We start from the raw sequence: 21,007 nt of genomic DNA, 5'->3' as shown, positions 1-21,007 counted from the left end.
CCTCAACGCCTTGACTGCGCCTAGAAATTCTGTCCATAAAAGTTATGAACAGAATCGGTGACAAAGGGCAGCCTTGGCGGAGTCCAACCCTCACCGGAAACGTGTCCGACTTACTGCCGGCAATGCGAACCAAGCTCTGACACTGATCATACAGGGAGCGGACCGCCACAATCAGACAGTCCGAAACCCCATACTCTCTGAGCACCCGTTCAACATGAGACAAACAAACAGTGTACAGGGTTACAGAACAGGAACGCTGATGGGTCGCCAAAAGGCGCCCCGTAAAAAATGGGAAAAAGGTCAACGCTGTGGAAGGATGAATAAAAAAATGCAATCTAGACTGGGCTCCTAAGTGGGCCCAGTCTGGAGTGGGAAAAAAGTTCCATAGCAAAGCACACATATATATATATATATATATATATTACAACGTACATCTCGAGATATCTAGCAACAGAGAGGAGGGAGTGGGGGGGCCATGGTGGTAGGCCGCAGCTCTCAGACGCTGCCCATCCTTCCATCACCCCTATGGGATTTGCGTCGAGGGCGTTGGATTTGGGGGTGGGGTATGTGTGTGTGGCATATATTTTTTGTGGATGCGTGTGTGTGTGTAAGCCTGCCGCGTGTCTCTGTTCCGCGGCCTTGATGTCGTGCAGCCGATAAGTCCAAAGTCAACAACAACAGGTGTGTGTCCATGAGAGACAAGAAGGGAGTTTGTTGTGTCTTCGTCGCACTGTCCTTCGGGAGAGTCTCGAAGCCAGGGGAATAATCCAAGTTAGAATGTTTTGTATGCGAGTGAAAATAAAATTTGCTTTTCACTCTAAATTGTCTTTGACTGGTCCTCAAAAATCCTGCGGGGCAGACAGTCCGATGTGATCCAAACTACAAAGTGTCCACAGTTCTTCCCGCATCCTCCAATCATTTGTGGCAGCTTTGGGGTACTAATACAAGTTTCAATCAATCAATCAGTCTGTCTATCTGTGTTGGCCCTGCGATGAGGTGGCGACTTGTCCAGGGTGTACTCCGCCTTCCGCCCGATTGTAGCTGAGATAGGCTCCAGCGCCCCCCGCGACCCCAAAAGGGAATAAGCGGTAGAAAATGGATGGATGGATGGACTTAATACCCTATTCTGTGTTGATGTCTTTTGTACAGAACAGTGACACCAAGAAAGAAAGTGTAAAAGGGGCTTTGGAAAGGATAGTTGAAAAAAGCAGGGTCAGCTTCATTTCCTAATTCTGTTTTAGTGCCATTCTTACAAAAAAGTGACACGGAGGAAAGAAAGTTTGCTTGTACAGACAGTGTGAAAGGGGCTGCGGATACTGTCTTAGAATGCAGAAAATACCTGGGTTGGGGAATTTTATAACGAAAGAAAGACATTAGAAATGTCAACTTTTACAGATAGTGTGAACTATGCTTTTTATACAATAAAGTAACAAGGAAAACACTTATAGAAATCATGTGAAAGGGGCTGTGAATGCTATCTCAGAAGGCAGAACATATTTTATACAAAGAAAAGACATGGAAAAATGTCTACTTTTACAGATAGCGAGAAACAGCCAGGTCAGGGCCTTTTAATACAAAAAAGTAAGAATGGAAAAAAAAAATGTAGACTGTGTGAAAGGGGCTGATAATATTACCTCAGAAGGCAGAACATGTGTGTGATTTTTATGTTAAGAAAATGACATGAAAAATGTCAACTTTTACAGATAGTGTGAAATAGTTGGGTCAATGCCTTTTTCTACAGTACGGTTGATGTTTACAAATAGTGCCTTTTATACAAAAAAGTAACAAGAAAAAGTTGATGTTTATAGGTAGTGTAAAATAAGCAGTGCATTTTTTTATATAAAAAGGTCAATGTATACAGATAGTGTGAAATAGCGGGTTAGTGCATTTTATACAAAAGAGTAACAAGAAAAAAGTTTACAGATGGTGTAAAATTGTCAGTGCCTTTTTAATACAAAAAGTAACATAGGAAATACGTTTACAGACAGTGAGAAAGGGAATGCGGCTTCTATCTCAGAAGGTAGAAAATAGCCAGGTCAGTGATTTGTATACCAAAAAAATTACATAAAAATGTCAAATTTTAGATCTAGTGTGAAATAAAGTAGTCGTAAAATAGGGCCAGTGCCTTTTTATACAAAAAAAATTAATGTTTACAGATAGAGGAAAATAGCCAGGTCAGGGCTTTTCATACAAAAAATGACATGAAAAATGTCAGCTTTTCCAAACGGTGTGAAACAGCCATGTCAGTGCCTTTTTATACAAAAAAGTAACAAGGATAAAATACTTAAAGTGAGAAAGGGGCAGCAGATTCTACTTCAGAAGGCAGAAAATTGGTGATTTTATACCCAAAAAATTACATGAAAAATGTTAACTTTTACAAAAAGCATGAAATTAAGTCAGGGCCTTTTCATACAAAAAAAAAATCAATGTTTACAGATAGTGTAAAATAGCCATCAGTGCCTTTTATACAAAAAAATACCAAGAAAAAAAGGTGGTGTTTACAAAGAGTGGAAAATAGTTGGTCGGGTCAGTGCTTGTTCACAAATAAATTTAGAATTACGTGAAAAATTACAACTTTTATAGATGGAGTGAAACAGTCAGTGCCTTTTTATACAAAGAAGTAACAAGGAAAAAACGTTTCCACTCAGAGGGCTGAGAATTCTATGTCAACTTTTACAGATACAGTAGTGTAAAATAGCCTTTTTGTACAAAAAAGGACAATGAAAAGAAGTCTATGTTTATAGATAATGTGAAATAGCAGGTCAGTGCCTTTTATACAAAAAAGAAAAAGAAAAAAGTTGACATTTACAGACGGGGTAAAATAAAATAAAATGTTTACAGACAGTGTGAAAGGGAGTGCGGCTTCTATCTCAGAAGGTAAAAAATAGCCAGGTCAGTGATTTGTATACCCAAAAATGACATGAAAATGTCAAATTTTAGATCTTGTGTGGAATAAAGTAGTAGTAAAATAGGGCTAGTGTCTTTCTATACAAACAAATAAATGTTTACAGATAGAGGAACATAGCCAGGTCAGTGCTTTTTCATACAAAAAATGACATGAAAAATGTCCGCTTTTCCAAATGGTGTGAAACAGCCGTGTTAGTGCCTTTTTTTTATACAAAAACGTTACAAGGATAAAACTAAAAGACAGTGAGAAAGGGGCTGCAGATTCTACTTCAGAAGGCAGAAAATAGTCGGGTTGGTGATTTTATACCCAAAAAATTACATGAAAAATTGTAACTTTTACAAATAGCATGAAATTGAGTCAGGGCCTTTTCATACAAAAAAAAATCAATGTTTACATATAGTGTAAAATAGCCATCAGTGCCTTTTATACAAAAAAGTACCAAGAAAAAAAGGTGGTGTTTACAAAGAGTGTGAAATAGTGCAAAAGTCAGTGCTTTTTCACAAATAAAATAAAAATTACGTTAAAAATTACAACTTTTAAAGATGAAACAGTCAGTGCCTTTTTATACAAAAAAGTAACAAGCAAAAAACTTTTACACTCAGAGGGCTGAGAATGTTATGTCAACTTTTATAGATACAGTACTGTAAAATAGCCTTTTTGTACAAAAAAAGACCATGAAAAGAAGTCTATGTTTATAGATAGTGTGAAATAGCAGGTCAGTGCCTTTTATACAAAAAAGTAACAAGAAAAAAGTTGACATTTACAGATGGTATAAAATTAAAAAAAATGTTTACAGACAGTGTGAAAGGGAATGCGGCTTCTATCTCAGAAGGTAAAAAATAGCCAGGTCAGTGATTTGTATACAAAAAAAAATTACATAAAAATGTCAAATTTTAGATCTAGTGTGAAATAAAGTAGTCGTAAAATAGGGCCAGTGCCTTTTTATACAAAAAAAAAAATGTTTACAGATAGAGGAACATAGCCAGGTCAGTGCTTTTTCATACAAAAAATGACATGAAAAATGTTCGCTTTTCCAAACGGTGTGAAACAGCCGTGTCAGTGCCTTTCTTATACAAAAAAGTAACAAGGATAAAACTACTCAGTGGCCTAGTGGTTAGAGTGTCCGCCCTGAGATCGGTAGGTTGTGAGTTCAAATCCCGGCCGAGTCATACCAAAGACTATAAAAATGGGACCCATTACCTCCCTGCTTGGCACTCAGCATCAAGGGTTGGAATTGGGGGTTAAATCACCAAAATGATTCCCGGGCGCGGCCACCGCTGCTGCCCACTGCTCCCCTCACCTCCCAGGGGGTGATCAAGGGTGATGGGTCAAATGCAGAGAATAATCTCGCCACACCTAGTGTGTGTGTGACAATCATTGGTACTTTAACTTTAACTTTAACTTTAAAAGACAGTGAGAAAGGGGCTGCAGATTCTACTTCAGAAGGCAGAAAATAGTCGGGTTGGTGATTTTATACCCCAAACATTACATGAAAAATGTTAACTTTTACAAATAGCATGAAATTGAGTCAGGGCCTTTTCATACAAAAAAATCAATGTTTACAGATAGTGTAAAATAACCATCAGTGCCTTTTATACAAAAAAGTACCAAGAAAAAAAGGTGGTGTTTACAAAGAGTGTAAAATAGTGCAAAAGTCAGTGCTTTTTCACAAATAAAATAAAAATGACAACTTTTATAGATGAAACAGTCAGTGCCTTTTTATACAAAAAGGTAACAAGCAAAATACTTTTACACTCAGAGGGCTGAGAATTCTATGTCAACTTTTACGGATACATTACTGTAAAATAGCCTTTTGTACAAAAAAAGACCACGAAAAGAAGTCAATATTTATAGATAGTGTGAAATAAAGTAGTAGTAAAATAGGGCTAGTGCCTTTTTATACAAAAAAAATAACTTTTACAGATAGAGGAAAATAGCCAGGTCAGTGCTTTTTCATACAAAAAATTACATAAAAAATGTCCGCTTTTCCAAATGGTGTGAAACAGTGCCAGTGCCTTTCTTATACAAAAAAGTAACAAGGATACAACTCTAACAGACAGTGAGAAAGGGGCTGCAGATTCTACTTCAGAAGGCAGAAAAGTTGGTGATTTTATACCCCAAACATTACATAACTTTTAAAAATAGCATGGAATTGAGTCAGCGCCTTTTCATACAAAAAAAATCAAAAAATCAATGTTTACATATAGTGTAAAATAGCCATCAGTGCCTTTTATACAAAAAAGTACCAAGAAAAAAAAGTAGTGTTTACAAAGAGTGTAAAATAGTGCAAACGTACGTACGTTAAAAATGACAACTTTTATAGATGAAACAGTCAGTGCCTTTTTATACAAAAAAGTAACAAGCAAAAAACTTTTACATTTAGAGGGCTGAGAATGTTATGTCAACTTTTACAGATACATTACTGTAAAATAGCCTTTTGTACAAAAAAAGACCATGAAAAGAAGTCTATATTTATAGATAGTGTGAAATAAAGTAGTAGTAAAATAGGGCTAGTGCCTTTTTATACAAAAAAAAATAACTTTTACAGATAGAGGAAAATAGCCAGGTCAGTGCCTTTTCATACAAAAAATGACATGAAAAATGTCCGCTTTTCCAAATGGTGTGAAACAGCCGTGTTAGTGCCTTTTTTTTATACAAAAACGTTACAAGGATAAAACTAAAAGACAGTGAGAAAGGGGCTGCAGATTCTACTTCAGAAGGCAGAAAATAGTCGGGTTGGTGATTTTATACCCAAAAAATTACATGAAAAATTGTAACTTTTACAAATAGCATGAAAAAGAGTCAGCGCCTTTTCATACAAAAAAAATAAAAAAATCAATGTTTACATATAGTGTAAAATAGCCATCAGTGCCTTTTATACAAAAAAGTACCAAGAAAAAAAAGTAGTGTTTACAAAGAGTGTAAAATAGTGCAAACGTACGTACGTTAAAAATTACAACTTTTATAGATGAAACAGTCAGTGCCTTTTTATACAAAAAAGTAACAAGCAAAAAACTTTAACACTTAGAGGGCTGAGAATGTTATGTCAACTTTTACGGATACATTACTGTAAAATAGCCTTTTGTACAAAAAAAGACCATGAAAAGAAGTCTATATTTATAGATAGTGTGAAATAAAGTAGTAGTAAAATAGGGCTAGTGCCTTTTTATACAAAAAAAAATAACTTTTACAGATAGAGGAAAATAGCCAGGTCAGTGCCTTTTCATACAAAAAATGACATGAAAAATGTCCGCTTTTCCAAATGGTGTGAAACAGCCGTGTCAGTGCCTTTTTTTATACAAAAAAGTAGCAAGGATAAAACTCTAACAGACAGTGAGAAAGGGGCTGCAGATTCTACTTCAGAAGGCAGAAAATAGTCAGGTTGGTGATTTTATACCCAAAAAAATACATGAAAAATGTTAACTTTTACAAATAGCATGAAATTGAGTCAGCGCCTTTTCATACAAAAAAAATCAAAAAATCAATGTTTACATATAGTGTAAAATAGCCATCAGTGCCTTTTATACAAAAAAGTACCAAGAAAAAAAAGTAGTGTTTACAAAGATTGTAAAATAGTGCAAACGTACGTACGTTAAAAATGACAACTTTTATAGATGAAACAGTCAGTGCCTTTTTATACAAAAAAGTAACAAGCAAAATACTTTAACACTTAGAGGGCTGAGAATGTTATGTCAACTTTTACAGATACATTACTGTAAAATAGCCCTTTGTACAAAAAAAGGCCATGAAAAGAAGTCTATATTTATATATAGTGTGAAATAAAGTAGTAGTAAAATAGGGCTAGTGCCTTTTTTAAAAAAAAAACAAACTTTTACAGATAGAGGAAAATAGCCAGGTCAGTGCTTTTTCATACAAAAAATTACATAAAAAATGTCCGCTTTTCCAAATGGTGTGAAACAGCCGTGTTAGTGCCCTTTTTTTGTATACAAAAACGTTACAAGGATAAAACTAAAAGACAGTGAGAAAGGGGCTGCAGATTCTACTTCAGAAGGCAGAAAATAGTCGGGTTGGTGATTTTATACCCAAAAAATTACATGAAAAATTGTAACTTTTACAAATAGCATGAAAAAGAGTCAGCGCCTTTTCATACAAAAAATAAAATAAAATCAATGTTTACATATAGTGTAAAATAGCCATCAGTGCCTTTTATACAAAAAAGTACCAAGAAAAAAAAGTAGTGTTTACAAAGATTGTAAAATAGTGCAAACGTACGTACGTTAAAAATGACAACTTTTATAGATGAAACAGTCAGTGCCTTTTTATACAAAAAAGTAACAAGCAAAAAACTTTAACACTTAGAGGGCTGAGAATGTTATGTCAACTTTTACAGATACATTACTGTAAAATAGCCTTTTGTACAAAAAAAGACCATGAAAAGAAGTCTATATTTATAGATAGTGTGAAATAAAGTAGTAGTAAAATAGGGCTAGTGCCTTTTTATACAAAAAAAAATAACTTTTACAGATAGAGGAAAATAGCCAGGTCAGTGCCTTTTCATACAAAAAATGACATGAAAAATGTCCGCTTTTCCAAATGGTGTGAAACAGCCGTGTCAGTGCCTTTTTTTATACAAAAAAGTAGCAAGGATAAAACTCTAACAGACAGTGAGAAAGGGGCTGCAGATTCTACTTCAGAAGGCAGAAAATAGTCGGGTTGGTGATTTTATACCCCAAACATTACATGAAAAATATTAACTTTTAAAAATAGCATGAAATTGAGTCAGCGCCTTTTCATACAAAAAAAATCAAAAAATCAATGTTTACATATAGTGTAAAATAGCCATCAGTGCCTTTTATACAAAAAAGTACCAAGAAAAAAAAGTAGTGTTTACAAAGAGTGTAAAATAGTGCAAACGTACGTACGTTAAAAATGACAACTTTTATAGATGAAACAGTCAGTGCCTTTTTATACAAAAAAGTAACAAGCAAAAAACTTTAACACTTAGAGGGCTGAGAATGTTATGTCAACTTTTACGGATACATTACTGTAAAATAGCCCTTTGTACAAAAAAAGGCCATGAAAAGAAGTCTATATTTATATATAGTGTGAAATAAAGTAGTAGTAAAATAGGGCTAGTGCCTTTTTATACAAAAAAAACAAACTTTTACAGATAGAGGAAAATAGCCAGGTCAGTGCCTTTTCATACAAAAAATGACATGAAAAATGTCCGCTTTTCCAAATGGTGTGAAACAGCCGTGTTAGTGCCTTTTTTTTATACAAAAACGTTACAAGGATAAAACTAAAAGACAGTGAGAAAGGGGCTGCAGATTCTACTTCAGAAGGCAGAAAATAGTCGGGTTGGTGATTTTATACCCAAAAAATTACATGAAAATTGTAACTTTTACAAATAGCATGAAAAAGAGTCAGCGCCTTTTCATACAAAAAAAAAATAAAAATCAATGTTTACATATAGTGTAAAATAGCCATCAGTGCCTTTTATACAAAAAAGTACCAAGAAAAAAAAGTAGTGTTTACAAAGATTGTAAAATAGTGCAAACGTACGTACGTTAAAAATGACAACTTTTATAGATGAAACAGTCAGTGCCTTTTTATACAAAAAAGTAACAAGCAAAATACTTTAACACTTAGAGGGCTGAGAATGTTATGTCAACTTTTACAGATACATTACTGTAAAATAGCCTTTTGTACAAAAAAAGACCATGAAAAGAAGTCTATATTTATAGATAGTGTGAAATAAAGTAGTAGTAAAATAGGGCTAGTGCCTTTTTATACAAAAAAAAAAATAACTTTTACAGATAGAGGAAAATAGCCAGGTCAGTGCCTTTTCATACAAAAAATGACATAAAAAATGTCCGCTTTTCCAAATGGTGTGAAACAGCCGTGTTAGTGCCTTTTTTTTATACAAAAACGTTACAAGGATAAAACTAAAAGACAGTGAGAAAGGGGCTGCAGATTCTACTTCAGAAGGCAGAAAATAGTCAGGTTGGTGATTTTATACCCAAAAAATTACATGAAAAATTGTAACTTTTACAAATAGCATGAAAAAGAGTCAGCGCCTTTTCATACAAAAAAAAATCAAAAAAATCAATGTTTACATATAGTGTAAAATAGCCATCAGTGCCTTTTATACAAAAAAGTAACTCAAAGGGCTGAGAATTCTATGTCAACTTTTACAGATACAGTAGTGTAAAATAGCCTTTTTGTACAAAAAAGGACAATGAAAAGAAGTCTATGTTTATAGATAATGTGAAATAGCAGGTCAGTGCCTTTTATACAAAAAAGAAAAAGAAAAAAGTTGACATTTACAGATGGGGTAAAATAAAATAAAATGTTTACAGACAGTGTGAAAGGGAGTGCGGCTTCTATCTCAGAAGGTAAAAAATAGCCAGGTCAGTGATTTGTATACCCAAAAATGACATGAAAATGTCAAATTTTAGATCTTGTGTGGAATAAAGTAGTAGTAAAATAGGGCTAGTGTCTTTCTATACAAACAAATAAATGTTTACAGATAGAGGAACATAGCCAGGTCAGTGCTTTTTCATACAAAAAAATGACATGAAAAATGTCCGCTTTTCCAAATGGTGTGAAACAGCCGTGTTAGTGCCTTTTTTTTATACAAAAACGTTACAAGGATAAAACTAAAAGACAGTGAGAAAGGGGCTGCAGATTCTACTTCAGAAGGCAGAAAATAGTCAGGTTGGTGATTTTATACCCAAAAAATTACATGAAAAATTGTAACTTTTACAAATAGCATGAAAAAGAGTCAGCGCCTTTTCATACAAAAAAATAAAATAAAATCAATGTTTACATATAGTGTAAAATAGCCATCAGTGCCTTTTATACAAAAAAGTAACTCAAAGGGCTGAGAATTCTATGTCAACTTTTACAGATACAGTAGTGTAAAATAGCCTTTTTGTACAAAAAAGGACCATGAAAAGAAGTCTATGTTTATAGATAGTGTGAAATAGCAGGTCAGTGCCTTTTATACAAAAAGCAAAAAATAGATGTTTACAGGTAGTGTCAAATAGGTCAGTGCTTTTTCTACCAAAAAAGTAACATAGGAAAAAACATTGAACTTTTCCAGAGCAGTGCCTTGTTAACGGAAAATGTGGTATTTCCAGATGGTTTTTAAAAGACTGTGTAAAAGGGGCTGCGGTGTTGAACATCTGCTGTCTATTGAATGACTTCATTGCTCCTTGTCAGCTCACAGAGTGCGGCCAGCTGACATCAAGGTGGCGGCCGCTTTGGGGGACTCGGTCACGGTAAGTTTGCATGAAAACACACAATTGCACAAGACGACAACAAACAAAAAGTTTTCTTTTTGTAATTAGGCCGGCTTTGGCGCGAAGGCAAAGAATCTGCTCCAGCTTACAACGGAGTACCGAGGAGTGTCATGGAGGTCAAATATGACAATGGATTCCAGCCTTTGTGGTTTTGTTTACTATGTTTTTTTGTTTTTTTTTGCAGCATTGGAGGAGATCAAACCCTTGAGACTGTCACCACCTTAGCCAGTAAGCACGTAATGCACAACCATGCCACTAGGAGGCAGCATGGGGTCTTTTTTTTTTTTTTTTTTTTTTTTAACACATGCTGTTACTCCAGACATCCTTAGGAAGTTTAATCCCAACCTGAAAGGAGTATCAAAGGGTCAAGGAAAGAGGAGGAGCGGCTTCAATATGTCTGTAGGGGGAGCCAAAGTGTCGTGAGTTTTATTTTCTAGCTTTGCAATATTTATTCCCTGTGCTCATGAAATAATAATAATAATGTCTGAAAACACTGCAGGGGAATCCCAGCGCAGGTCAGGCGCCTGATTGACACGATGAAAAACGACACTGTGAGTCTCATATGTGGCATCAAAAAATATTTTTAAATGTAAAATAACTCAAAATAAATAATGTACTTTATTATTGATTTTACAATAATGAACCTGTTGATAATTTTTCACAGTTTGTTTTGCTGAATTTTTTTTTTTTCTTATTAGCTGCAAGTTATGACAAAACACATTGGTTAAATATTTCACTGTGTATAGAATAATATTTTCAATATACCAGTTACACTTTGTGATTTCAACTACTGAACTAAAAAATACACTTTTCAGAGATGTTGTAATTATATATTTATGTATTTATGTATATATGTATATACAGTGGGGCAAAAAAGTATTTAGTCAGCCACCAATTGTGCAAGTTCTCCCACTTAAAATGATAACAGAGGTCTGTAATTTTCAACATAGGTACACTTCAACTGTGAGAGACAGAATGTGAAAAAAATATCCAGGAATTCAAATTGTAGGATTTTTAAAGAATTTAGTTGTAAATTATGGTGGAAAATAAGTATTTGGTCAATAACAAAAATTCAACTCAATACTTTGTAATATAACCTTTGTTGGCAATAACAGAGGTCAAATGATTACTATAGGTCTTTACCAGGTTTGCACACACAGTAGCTGGTATTATGGCCCATTCCTCCATGCAGATCTTCTCGAGAGCAGTGATGTTTTGGGGCTGTCGCCGAGCAATACGAACTTTCAACTCCCTCCACAGATTTTCTATGGGGTTGAGGTCTGGCGACTGGCTAGGCCACTCCAGGACTTTCAAATGCTTCTTACGGAGCCACTCCTTCGTTGACCGGACGGTGTGTTTGGGATCATTGTCATGCTGGAAGACACAGCCACGTTTCATCTTCAAAGCTCTCACTGATGGAAGGAGGTTTTGGCTCAAAATCTCACGATACATGGCCCCATTCATTCTTTCCTTAACACAGATCAGTCGACCTATCCCCTTAGCAGAAAAACAGCCCCAATGCATGATGTTTCCACCCCCATGCTTCACAGTAGGTATGGTGTTCTTGGGATGCAACTCAGTATTCTTCTTCCTCCAAACACGACGAGTTGAGTTTATACCAAAAAGTTCTATTTTGGTTTCATCTGACCACATGACATTCTTCCAATCCTCTGCTGTATCTCTGGCAAACTTCAGAGGGTCCTGGACATGCACTGGCTTAAGCAGGGGGACATGTCTGGCACTGCAGGATTTGATTCCCTGTCGGCGTAGTGTGTTACTGATGGTAACCTTTGTTACTTTGGTCCCAGCTCTCTGCAGTTCATTCACCAGGTCCCCCCGTGTGGTTCTGGGATTTTTGCTCACCGTTCTCATGATCATTTTGACCCCACGGGATGAGATCTTGCGTGGAGCCCCAGATCGAGGGAGATTATCAGTGGTCTTGTATGTCTTCCATTTTCTGATAATTGCTCCCACAGTTGATTTTTTCACACCAAGCTGCTTGCCTATTGTAGATTCACTCTTCACAGTCTGGTGCAGGTCTACAATTATTTTCCTGGTGTCCTTTGACAGCTCTTTGGTCTTGGCCATAGTGGAGTTTGGAGTCTGACTGTTTGAGGCTGTGGACAGGTGTCTTTTATACAGATAACGAGTTCAAACAGGTGCCATTAATACAGGTAACGAGTGGAGGACAGAAGAGCTTCTTAGAGAAGAAGTTACAGGTCTGTGAGAGCCAGAGATCTTCCTTGTTTGAAGTGACCAAATACTTATTTTCCACCATAATTTACAAATAAATTCTTTAAAAATCCTACAATGTGAATTCCTGGATTTTTTTTCCACATTCTGTCTCTCACAGTTGAAGTGTACATATGATGAAAATTACAGACCTCTGTCATCATTTTAAGTGGGAGAACTTGCACAATTGGTGGCTGACTAAATACTTTTTTGCCCCACTGTATATGTATATATATATATATATATATATATATATATATATATATATATATATATATATATATATATATATATATGTATATATGTATGTATGTGTATGTATATATATATTTGTGTGTATATGTATATGTATATGTATTTTATTTTTTTTAACCTTCCCAATGGAAACAGACTGTGGACTTTGCTAACGACTGGAAGCTGGTGACCCTGTTTATTGGTGGCAATGACCTGTGTCAGTATTGCAACGACCGGGTAAGTCAGCTCCTTTGTAGCCCTCTAATTTAGGAGTCCCCAAACTTTTTGACTCGGTATATATATATATATATATATATATATATATATATATATATATATGCATTAGGGCGGAATATAGCATATATATATATATATGTGTATATATATATATATATATATATATATATATATATATATATATATATATATATATCCATCCATCCATTCATTTCTACCTTCGGGGTCGCGGGGGGCCCTGGAGCATATATATATATATATATATATATATATATATATATATATATATATATATATATATATATACACATGTGTGTGGGTGTATAAAATCCATTTTGTACCACTTGCCCCTTTCGGGTTTTGCTGGAGCCTATCTCAGCTGCATTCGGGTGGAATATAGCCTATATATATATATATATATATATATATATATGCTCCAGGGCCCCCCGCGACCCCGAAGGTAGAAATGAATGGATGGATGGATATATATATATATATATATATGTATATATATATATATATATATATATATATATATATATATATATATATATATATATATATATATATATATATATATATATATATATATAATGTGTATATGTATATATATATATGTGTGTGTGTATATATATATATATATATATATATATATACATATACACATTATATATATATATATATATATATATATATATATATATGTATATATATATATAATGTGTATATGTATGTATGTATATATACATATATGTACATATATGTATATATATGTATATATATATATATATATATGTATATATATATAATGTGTATATGTATGTATATATATATATATATATATATATATATATATATATATATATATATATATATAATGTGTATATGTATATATATATATATGTATACACACACATATATATATACATATATATATACATATATATATATATATATATATATATATATATATATATATATATATATATATATATATATATATATATATATATATATATATATATATATATATATATATACACACATGTGTGTGTGTGTATATGTATATATATATATGTATATGCACAATACAGGCCAAAAGTTTGGACACACCTTCTCATTCAATGCGAATTCTTTATTTTCATGACTATTCACATTGTAGATTTTCACTGAAGGCAGCAAAACAAATGTGGAGTTACTTACTTAACAAAAAAAGGTGTAGTAACTGAAAACATGTTTTATATTCTAGTTTCTTCAAAATAGCCACCCTTTGCTCTGATTAGTGCTTTGCACACTCTTGGCATTCTCTCGATGAGCTTCAAGCGGTAGTAACCTGAAATGGTTTTCACTTCACAGGTGTGCTTGAAGCTCATAGCACGCCACACGCGCACAGCAATATTAATAATAATATTCTGCTTAAAGCAATAGTCTGCTTTCAGGCTTTCAAAAAATGCTGGGCCTTCTGTTACAAGGATGATGCAACATGTTTACTGTCCTTACTTGTGTTGTCTAACGTCCTCCTCTTCAAGAGCTGACCAATGATATCACCCTCCAAACAGCACAGAGCAATGCAGTGTGTAATAATGGAGCTTTGTCAAGTCCAAAATGTTTTGATTGTGCCCTGGTGGGACGTGAGCAGACGTGGCGTCTTTTGAATGGACGCATTATGTTCTGTCTTCCTCCTCCTCTGTTTCTGCAGGCTTGTTGCACAGTGTCAGACCTTGTTTGTTGACATAGATGACGCACAAGTCAACACACTCTGACCTCCCCTCAGATTTGCCCTCTGACACGATGGGCCGCCTTTTGGAAACAACTAAACCAGGGCTATATTTAACTGGGGCCACATCTTTCCCAGGAATGAAGTGAAGTGAAGTGAATTATATTTATATAGCGCTTTTCTCTAGAGACTCAAAGCATTTGACATAGTGAAACCCATTATCTACATCTTTGAGCTACATTTTAAACCAGACTAGGTGGCCATAGGACAGAGGTGTCAAACATACGGCAAATTAAAAAAAATTAAAAGCCTTACATAAGTGTTATAATGAAGGCAACACATGATGGAAGTCTCTATACAGGTAAAAGCCAGTAAATTAGAATATTTTGAAAAACTTGATTTATTTCAGTAATTGCATTCAAAAGGTGTAACTTGTACATTATATTTATTCATTGCACACAGACTGATGCATTCAAATGTTTATTCCATTTAATTTTGATGATTTGAAGTGGCAACAAATGAAAATCCAAAATTCCGTGTGTCACAAAATTAGAATATTGTGTAAGGCTAATACAAAAAAGGGATTTTTTGCTCTAAAACTTGCTGGTAGACGGCTGCGTTGACCCTGGATCTCAGGAAACAGAGTGGACCGACACCAGCAGATGACATGGCACCCCAAACCATCACCCAACCATGCAAATTTTGCATTTCCTTTGGAAATCGAGGTCCCAGAGTCTGGAGGAAGACAGGAGAGGCACAGGATCCACGTTGCCTGAAGTCTAGTGTAAAGTTTCCACCATCAGTGATGGTTTGGGGTGCCATGTCATCTGCTGGTGTCGGTCCACTCTGTTTCCTGAGATCCAGGGTCAACGCAGCCGTCTACCAGCAAGTTTTAGAGCACTTCATGCTTCCTGCTGCTGACCTGCTCTATGGAGATGGAGATTTCAAGTTCCAACAGGACTTGGCGCCTGCACACAGCGCAAAATCTACCCGTGCCTGGTTTACGGACCATGGTATTTCTGTTCTAAATTGGCCCGCCAACTCCCCTGACCTTAGCCCCATAGAAAATCTGTGGGGTATTGTGAAAAGGAAGATGCAGAATGCCAGACCCAAAAACGCAGAAGAGTTGAAGGCCACTATCAGAGCAACCTGGGCTCTCATAACACCTGAGCAGTGCCAGAAACTCATCGACTCCAAGCCACGCCGCATTAACGCAGTAATTGAGGCAAAAGGAGCTCCAACCAAGTATTGAGTATTGTACATGCTCATATTTTTCATTTTCATACTTTTCAGTTGGCCAACATTTCTAAAAATCCCTTTTTTGTATTAGCCTTACACAATATTCTAATTTTGTGACACACGGAATTTTGGATTTTCATTTGTTGCCACTTCAAATCATCAAAATTAAATGAAATAAACATTTGAATGCATCAGTCTGTGTGCAATGAATAAATATAATGTACAAGTTACACCTTTTGAATGCAATTACTGAAATAAATCAAGTTTTTCAAAATATTCTAATTTACTGGCTTTTACCTGTATTAGCTATAGTAGCCTACTGACGCAAATCTTCGTTGACAAAAATGTTGTATTTTAATTTTTATTCTACACATTTTTGCAACATTGGAAATCATTAGTAAAATGGAGGCTTCTCACAAGATGAGATAACTTCTGGAAATGACTGGCTCAGAATGGCCAAAGGTATAGATGTGTGTGTCCAAGTTTAAGGAAACAGCAGGCTGTCTTCTTCTAATAGATTTATTAAAATCTTTGCACACTGGATAGCGTTTGCTGTGGTCTGGAACAACATGGCACACAAACGACTCTGAGAAATGCAGCCAGTATTACATACAGATAATGTGTCATGAGACATGCAAATATAAATTAAATACACAGAGGACATAAGTAGAGGAAATTAAATGAGCTACAAACCCTGTTTCCATATGAGTTGGGAAATTGTGTTAGATGTAAATATAAAACGGAATACAATGATTTGCAAATCATTTTCAACCTTTATTCAGTTGAATGCACTACAAAGACACAATATTTGATGATCAAACTCATAAACTTTATTTTTGTTTTTGCAAATAATAATTAACTTAGAATTTCATGGCTGCAACACGTGCCAAAGTAGTTGGGAAAGGGCATGTTCACCACTGTGTTACATGGCCTTTCCTTTTCCATTCTTGCTTGATGTACAGCTTAAGTTGTTCAACAGTCCGGGGGTCTCCGTTGTGGTATTTTAGGCTTCATAATGCGCCACACATTTTCAATGGGAGACAGGTCTGGACTACAGGCAGGCCAGTCTAGTACCCGCACTCTTTTACTATGAAGCTACGTTGATGTAACACGTGGCTTAGCATTGTCTTGCTGAAATAAGCAGGGGCGTCCATGGTAACGTTGCTTGGATGGCGACATATGTTGCTCCAAAACCTGTATGTACCTTTCAGCATTAATAGCGCCTTCACAGATATGTAAGTTACCCATGTCTTGGGCACTAATACACCCCCATACCATCACAGATGCTGCCTTTTCAACTTTGCGCCTATAACAATCCGGATGGTTCTTTTCCTCTTTGGTCCGGAGGACACGACGTCCACAGTTTCCAAAAACAATTTGAAATGTGGACTCGTCAGACCACAGAACACTTTTCCACTTTGTATCAGTCCATCTTAGATGAGCTCAGGCCCAGCGAAGCCGACGGCGTTTCTGGGTGTTGTTGATGAATGGTTTTCGCCTTGCATAGGAGAGTTTTAACTTGCACTTACAGATGTAGCGACCAACTGTAGTTACTGACAGTGGGTTTCTGAAGTGTTCCTGAGCCCATGTGGTGATATCCTTTACACACTGATCTCGCTTGTTGGTGCAGTACAGCCTGAGGGATAGAAGGTCACGGGCTTAGCTGCTTACGTGCAGTGATTTCTCCAGATTCTCTGAACCCTTTGATGATATTACGGACCATAGATGGTGAAATCCCTAAATTCCTTGCAATAGCTGGTTGAGAAAGGTTTTTCTTAAACTGTTCAACAATTTGCTCACGCATTTGTTGACAAAGTGGTGACCCTCGCCCCATCCTTGTTTGTGAATGACTGAGCATTTCATGGAATCTAGTTTCGTACCCAATCATGGCACCCACCTGTTCCCAATTTGCCTGTTCACCTGTGGGATGTTCCAAATAAGTCTTTGATGAGCATTCCTCAACTTTATCAGTATTTATTGCCACCTTTCCCAACTTCTTTGTCACGTGTTGCTGGCATCAAATTATAAAGTTAATGATTATTTGCAAAAAATATATATTTATCAATTTGAACATCAAATATGTTGTCTTTGTAGCATATTCAACTGAATATGGGTTGAAAATGAATTGCAAATCATTGTATTCCGTTTATATTTACATCTAACACAATTTCCCAACTCATATGGAAACGGGGTTTGTAAAATATACCTACAAACGAGGCATAGTGATGCAATATGTACAAACAGCTAGCCTAAATATCATGTTAGCATTGATTAGCTTGCAGTCATGGATTGACCAAATATGCCTGATAAGCACTCAAGCAAATCAATAAAATCAACAAAGCTCACCTTTGTGCATTCAGGCACAGCATAAAACGTTTGGTGAACAAAATGAAGGAGTGGCATAAAACACGTCTATCTGTGGCAGCATCGGAGAAAGTTGTACATGTAAACAAACTACGATGAGTTCAAGGATCGCTGAAATTAGTTGGACAAAACGGTGCTTGCCAAATACTCTCATCAGTGAAGCATGTATAATGTAAACAGTGGGATTTCTAACAATTAGGAAGGTTTGTTTCATGTTTGTTCTCCGACAGAAAATATATTAAAAAACATTTTTTCTTTTTCCATTTTCACACATCTCTGAAAAAGGTCCAGGGAGCCACTAGGGCGGCGCTAAAGAGCCGCCAAAACAACTTAGTATCACTTTTATTGATAATTGCGTTGAACATTTTAGTCACAGCAGACGTACAGTATCAGTCTATTGTGGGATAGAATGTTTTTGGTCACTGTTCTGTATGAAAGGCATTGAGGCAGAAACGGGTGTTGACCCGGACAATATTGCGGCTCCGTAGGTAGCACCAGAGCAGCGTGAAAGGGTGCATACATGACGCTTTGTTGGCTGTTCTGCAAAATCTCGCAGAACAGCGAGTATTCCAGTATTGCCACCGTTACTGACGGGTTTTTTTCTACCTCTCGCAGGCGTCCTTGTCACCTAAGAACTTCAGCTACCACTTGATGATGAGTTTGGATATGCTCTACAAAGAGGTGAGCTCATCCACAAAAAGAACTGTATTTGTCAATACACGAGGAACAGCTCACTTCCATACGTGTACCAACTGTGCTGAACTGGTGTATTATTTGCTTTGGTATGCTGTCATTGTTTTTACATTCCTGGGGGGATCTCGCGTGAGAGGAAGAGTGGGGGGGTTAATCGTCTTGCAATGTAGTCTGCTGAAAATGACGCTAAGCGCCACTCCACATAGCAACTGATTCTGTGGTCAAATTGCCACAACACACATTTTAAGATATTCAACACTCTACAGCCATCCGGCGGATAAAGTGGATAGGGCAATTCGTCACGTTTCATGTGTCAGGTAAACCGCTACGAATGGGGCTAAATGAATCCCCTTTCTATTGATTGATTGATTGATTGAAACTTGTATTAGTAGATTGCACAGTACAGTACATATTCCGTACAATTGACCACTAAATGGTAACACCCGAATACGTTTTTCAACTTGTTTAAGTCGGGGTCCACGTTAATCAATTCATGGCTACTGTATTAGCAGTCCAAGATCACCATTTATTCTAGTTTTATAATCTATTCATGTGTGTGAATGTATTCATGTGTCCATGCGTACATTCTATCTGTAGGTTCCCAGGACCATCGTCAACATTCTGGAGATTCTGCAGATTGACGGCCTGCGTAGGGTGAAGAAGGATAGCCTCGGGTGCAACGTGTTACAACAGTGTGTTGATTGTTTATTGCCTGGAGCATAATAATAATAAAAAAAACATAGAAACACTTTAGTATGGGGAACATATTCACCATTAATTAGTTGCTTATTAAAGTAACAAAGACTTAATTTAGAGTTAGTTGGACACTAGGGGAACAGATAAGGGTTACCAATAAGCAATAATTCTGATGTTATTGAGGGAAGACTCTTAGTTAATGGCTTACTGGTTGTATAATAAGGTCATGCAGAATAAGGCATTAATAAGTACTTAATAATGACTAATTAAGAGCCAATATGTTACTAATTTGCATGTTAACAAGCAACTAATTCATACTTGCCAACCCTCCCGAATTTTCCGGGAGACTCACGAAATTCAGCGCCTCTCCCGAAAACCTCCCGGGACAAATATTCTCCCGAAAATCTCCCGATTTTCAGCCGGAGCTGGAGGCCACGCCCCCTCCCCAGCTCCATGCGAACCTGAGTGAGGACAGCCTTTTTTCACGACGGGAGGACAACAGGGTAACAAGAACTAAATCATCCAGACAAGAGATAAATTGTATTATTATGTTTATCTTACCTAAAAATAAATATATTTATTAATTAATTAAAAAATAAATAAATAAATACATTTTTACTATATTTTTCTAAAAACATCAAAATTAATTATATTTTTATTTGTATTTTTTCTGACTCCTTATTACATACAGCCATAGAATTATACAATAAAATAAACATATTTGAAATAATTAATTTTAAATGATCATAATAATTCATTTAAAATGACCATATTTAATTATTAAACTAATTACTTGTTTATCAACAACTTTAGCATTTTATTCATTACATTTTGAAGCTCTCAGAAGCCAAGTAATGTTATATTCCTTAATATTTATTTATGCAAGTTTGAAGTATCAATTATCTAAACACAGTTTTGTTTGCATATTTTCAGGATATATATATATATATATATATATATATATATATATATATATATATATATATATATATATATATATATATATATATATATATGTATGAATTACTTGACTTGGTGAATTCTAGCTTTCAATATACTCCTCCCCTCTTAACCACGCCCCCAACCACGCCCCGCCCCACCCCCGACCACGCCTTCACCCCCCACCTCCCGAAATCAGAGGTCTCAAGGTTGGCAAGTATGAACTAATTAATGGTGAATATGTGTTCCCCATACTAAAGTGTTACTGTTTATTGTTATATCCAGGAATTTTCATTATATGTCAGGGTTAAAATATTTTAAATAATTTTTTTTTTACACCTTCAGATTGGGTTGTCCGTGCTTTATGCTGCCCAGTGACGACTCTCTGGAGCTGCATGAAGTCAAGAGGATCAATCGAGAAGTGCAGGTGAGATAGCTTCACGTGTAAAAATCCATTTTGATTCATTTTATTTTTGTCCACCC

At 35.6% G+C, this 21,007-nt stretch overlaps 1 protein-coding gene across 1 annotated transcript in view; it reads left to right on the top strand.

Moving 5' to 3' along the window:
* plb1 (phospholipase B1) overlaps window positions 1–21,007 on the top strand; it is a 68,743-nt gene that overhangs the window by 35,768 nt on the left and 11,968 nt on the right. Inside the window, exons 28-36 of the mRNA XM_061968060.2 lie at window positions 10,094–10,152; window positions 10,222–10,289; window positions 10,358–10,401; window positions 10,493–10,592; window positions 10,673–10,724; window positions 12,796–12,876; window positions 18,812–18,877; window positions 19,487–19,581; window positions 20,870–20,951. Coding sequence (XP_061824044.2) covers window positions 10,094–10,152; window positions 10,222–10,289; window positions 10,358–10,401; window positions 10,493–10,592; window positions 10,673–10,724; window positions 12,796–12,876; window positions 18,812–18,877; window positions 19,487–19,581; window positions 20,870–20,951 — 647 coding nt within the window. The remainder of the gene's footprint in view (window positions 1–10,093; window positions 10,153–10,221; window positions 10,290–10,357; window positions 10,402–10,492; window positions 10,593–10,672; window positions 10,725–12,795; window positions 12,877–18,811; window positions 18,878–19,486; window positions 19,582–20,869; window positions 20,952–21,007) is intronic.

Source organism: Nerophis lumbriciformis, linkage group LG08 (assembly GCF_033978685.3).
Source record: "Nerophis lumbriciformis linkage group LG08, RoL_Nlum_v2.1, whole genome shotgun sequence".
In the NCBI taxonomy this organism is placed as follows: Eukaryota; Metazoa; Chordata; class Actinopteri; order Syngnathiformes; family Syngnathidae; genus Nerophis; species Nerophis lumbriciformis.
Note: the sequence above shows the minus strand (reverse complement) of the source record. Positions and strands in the feature narration are given on the sequence as shown.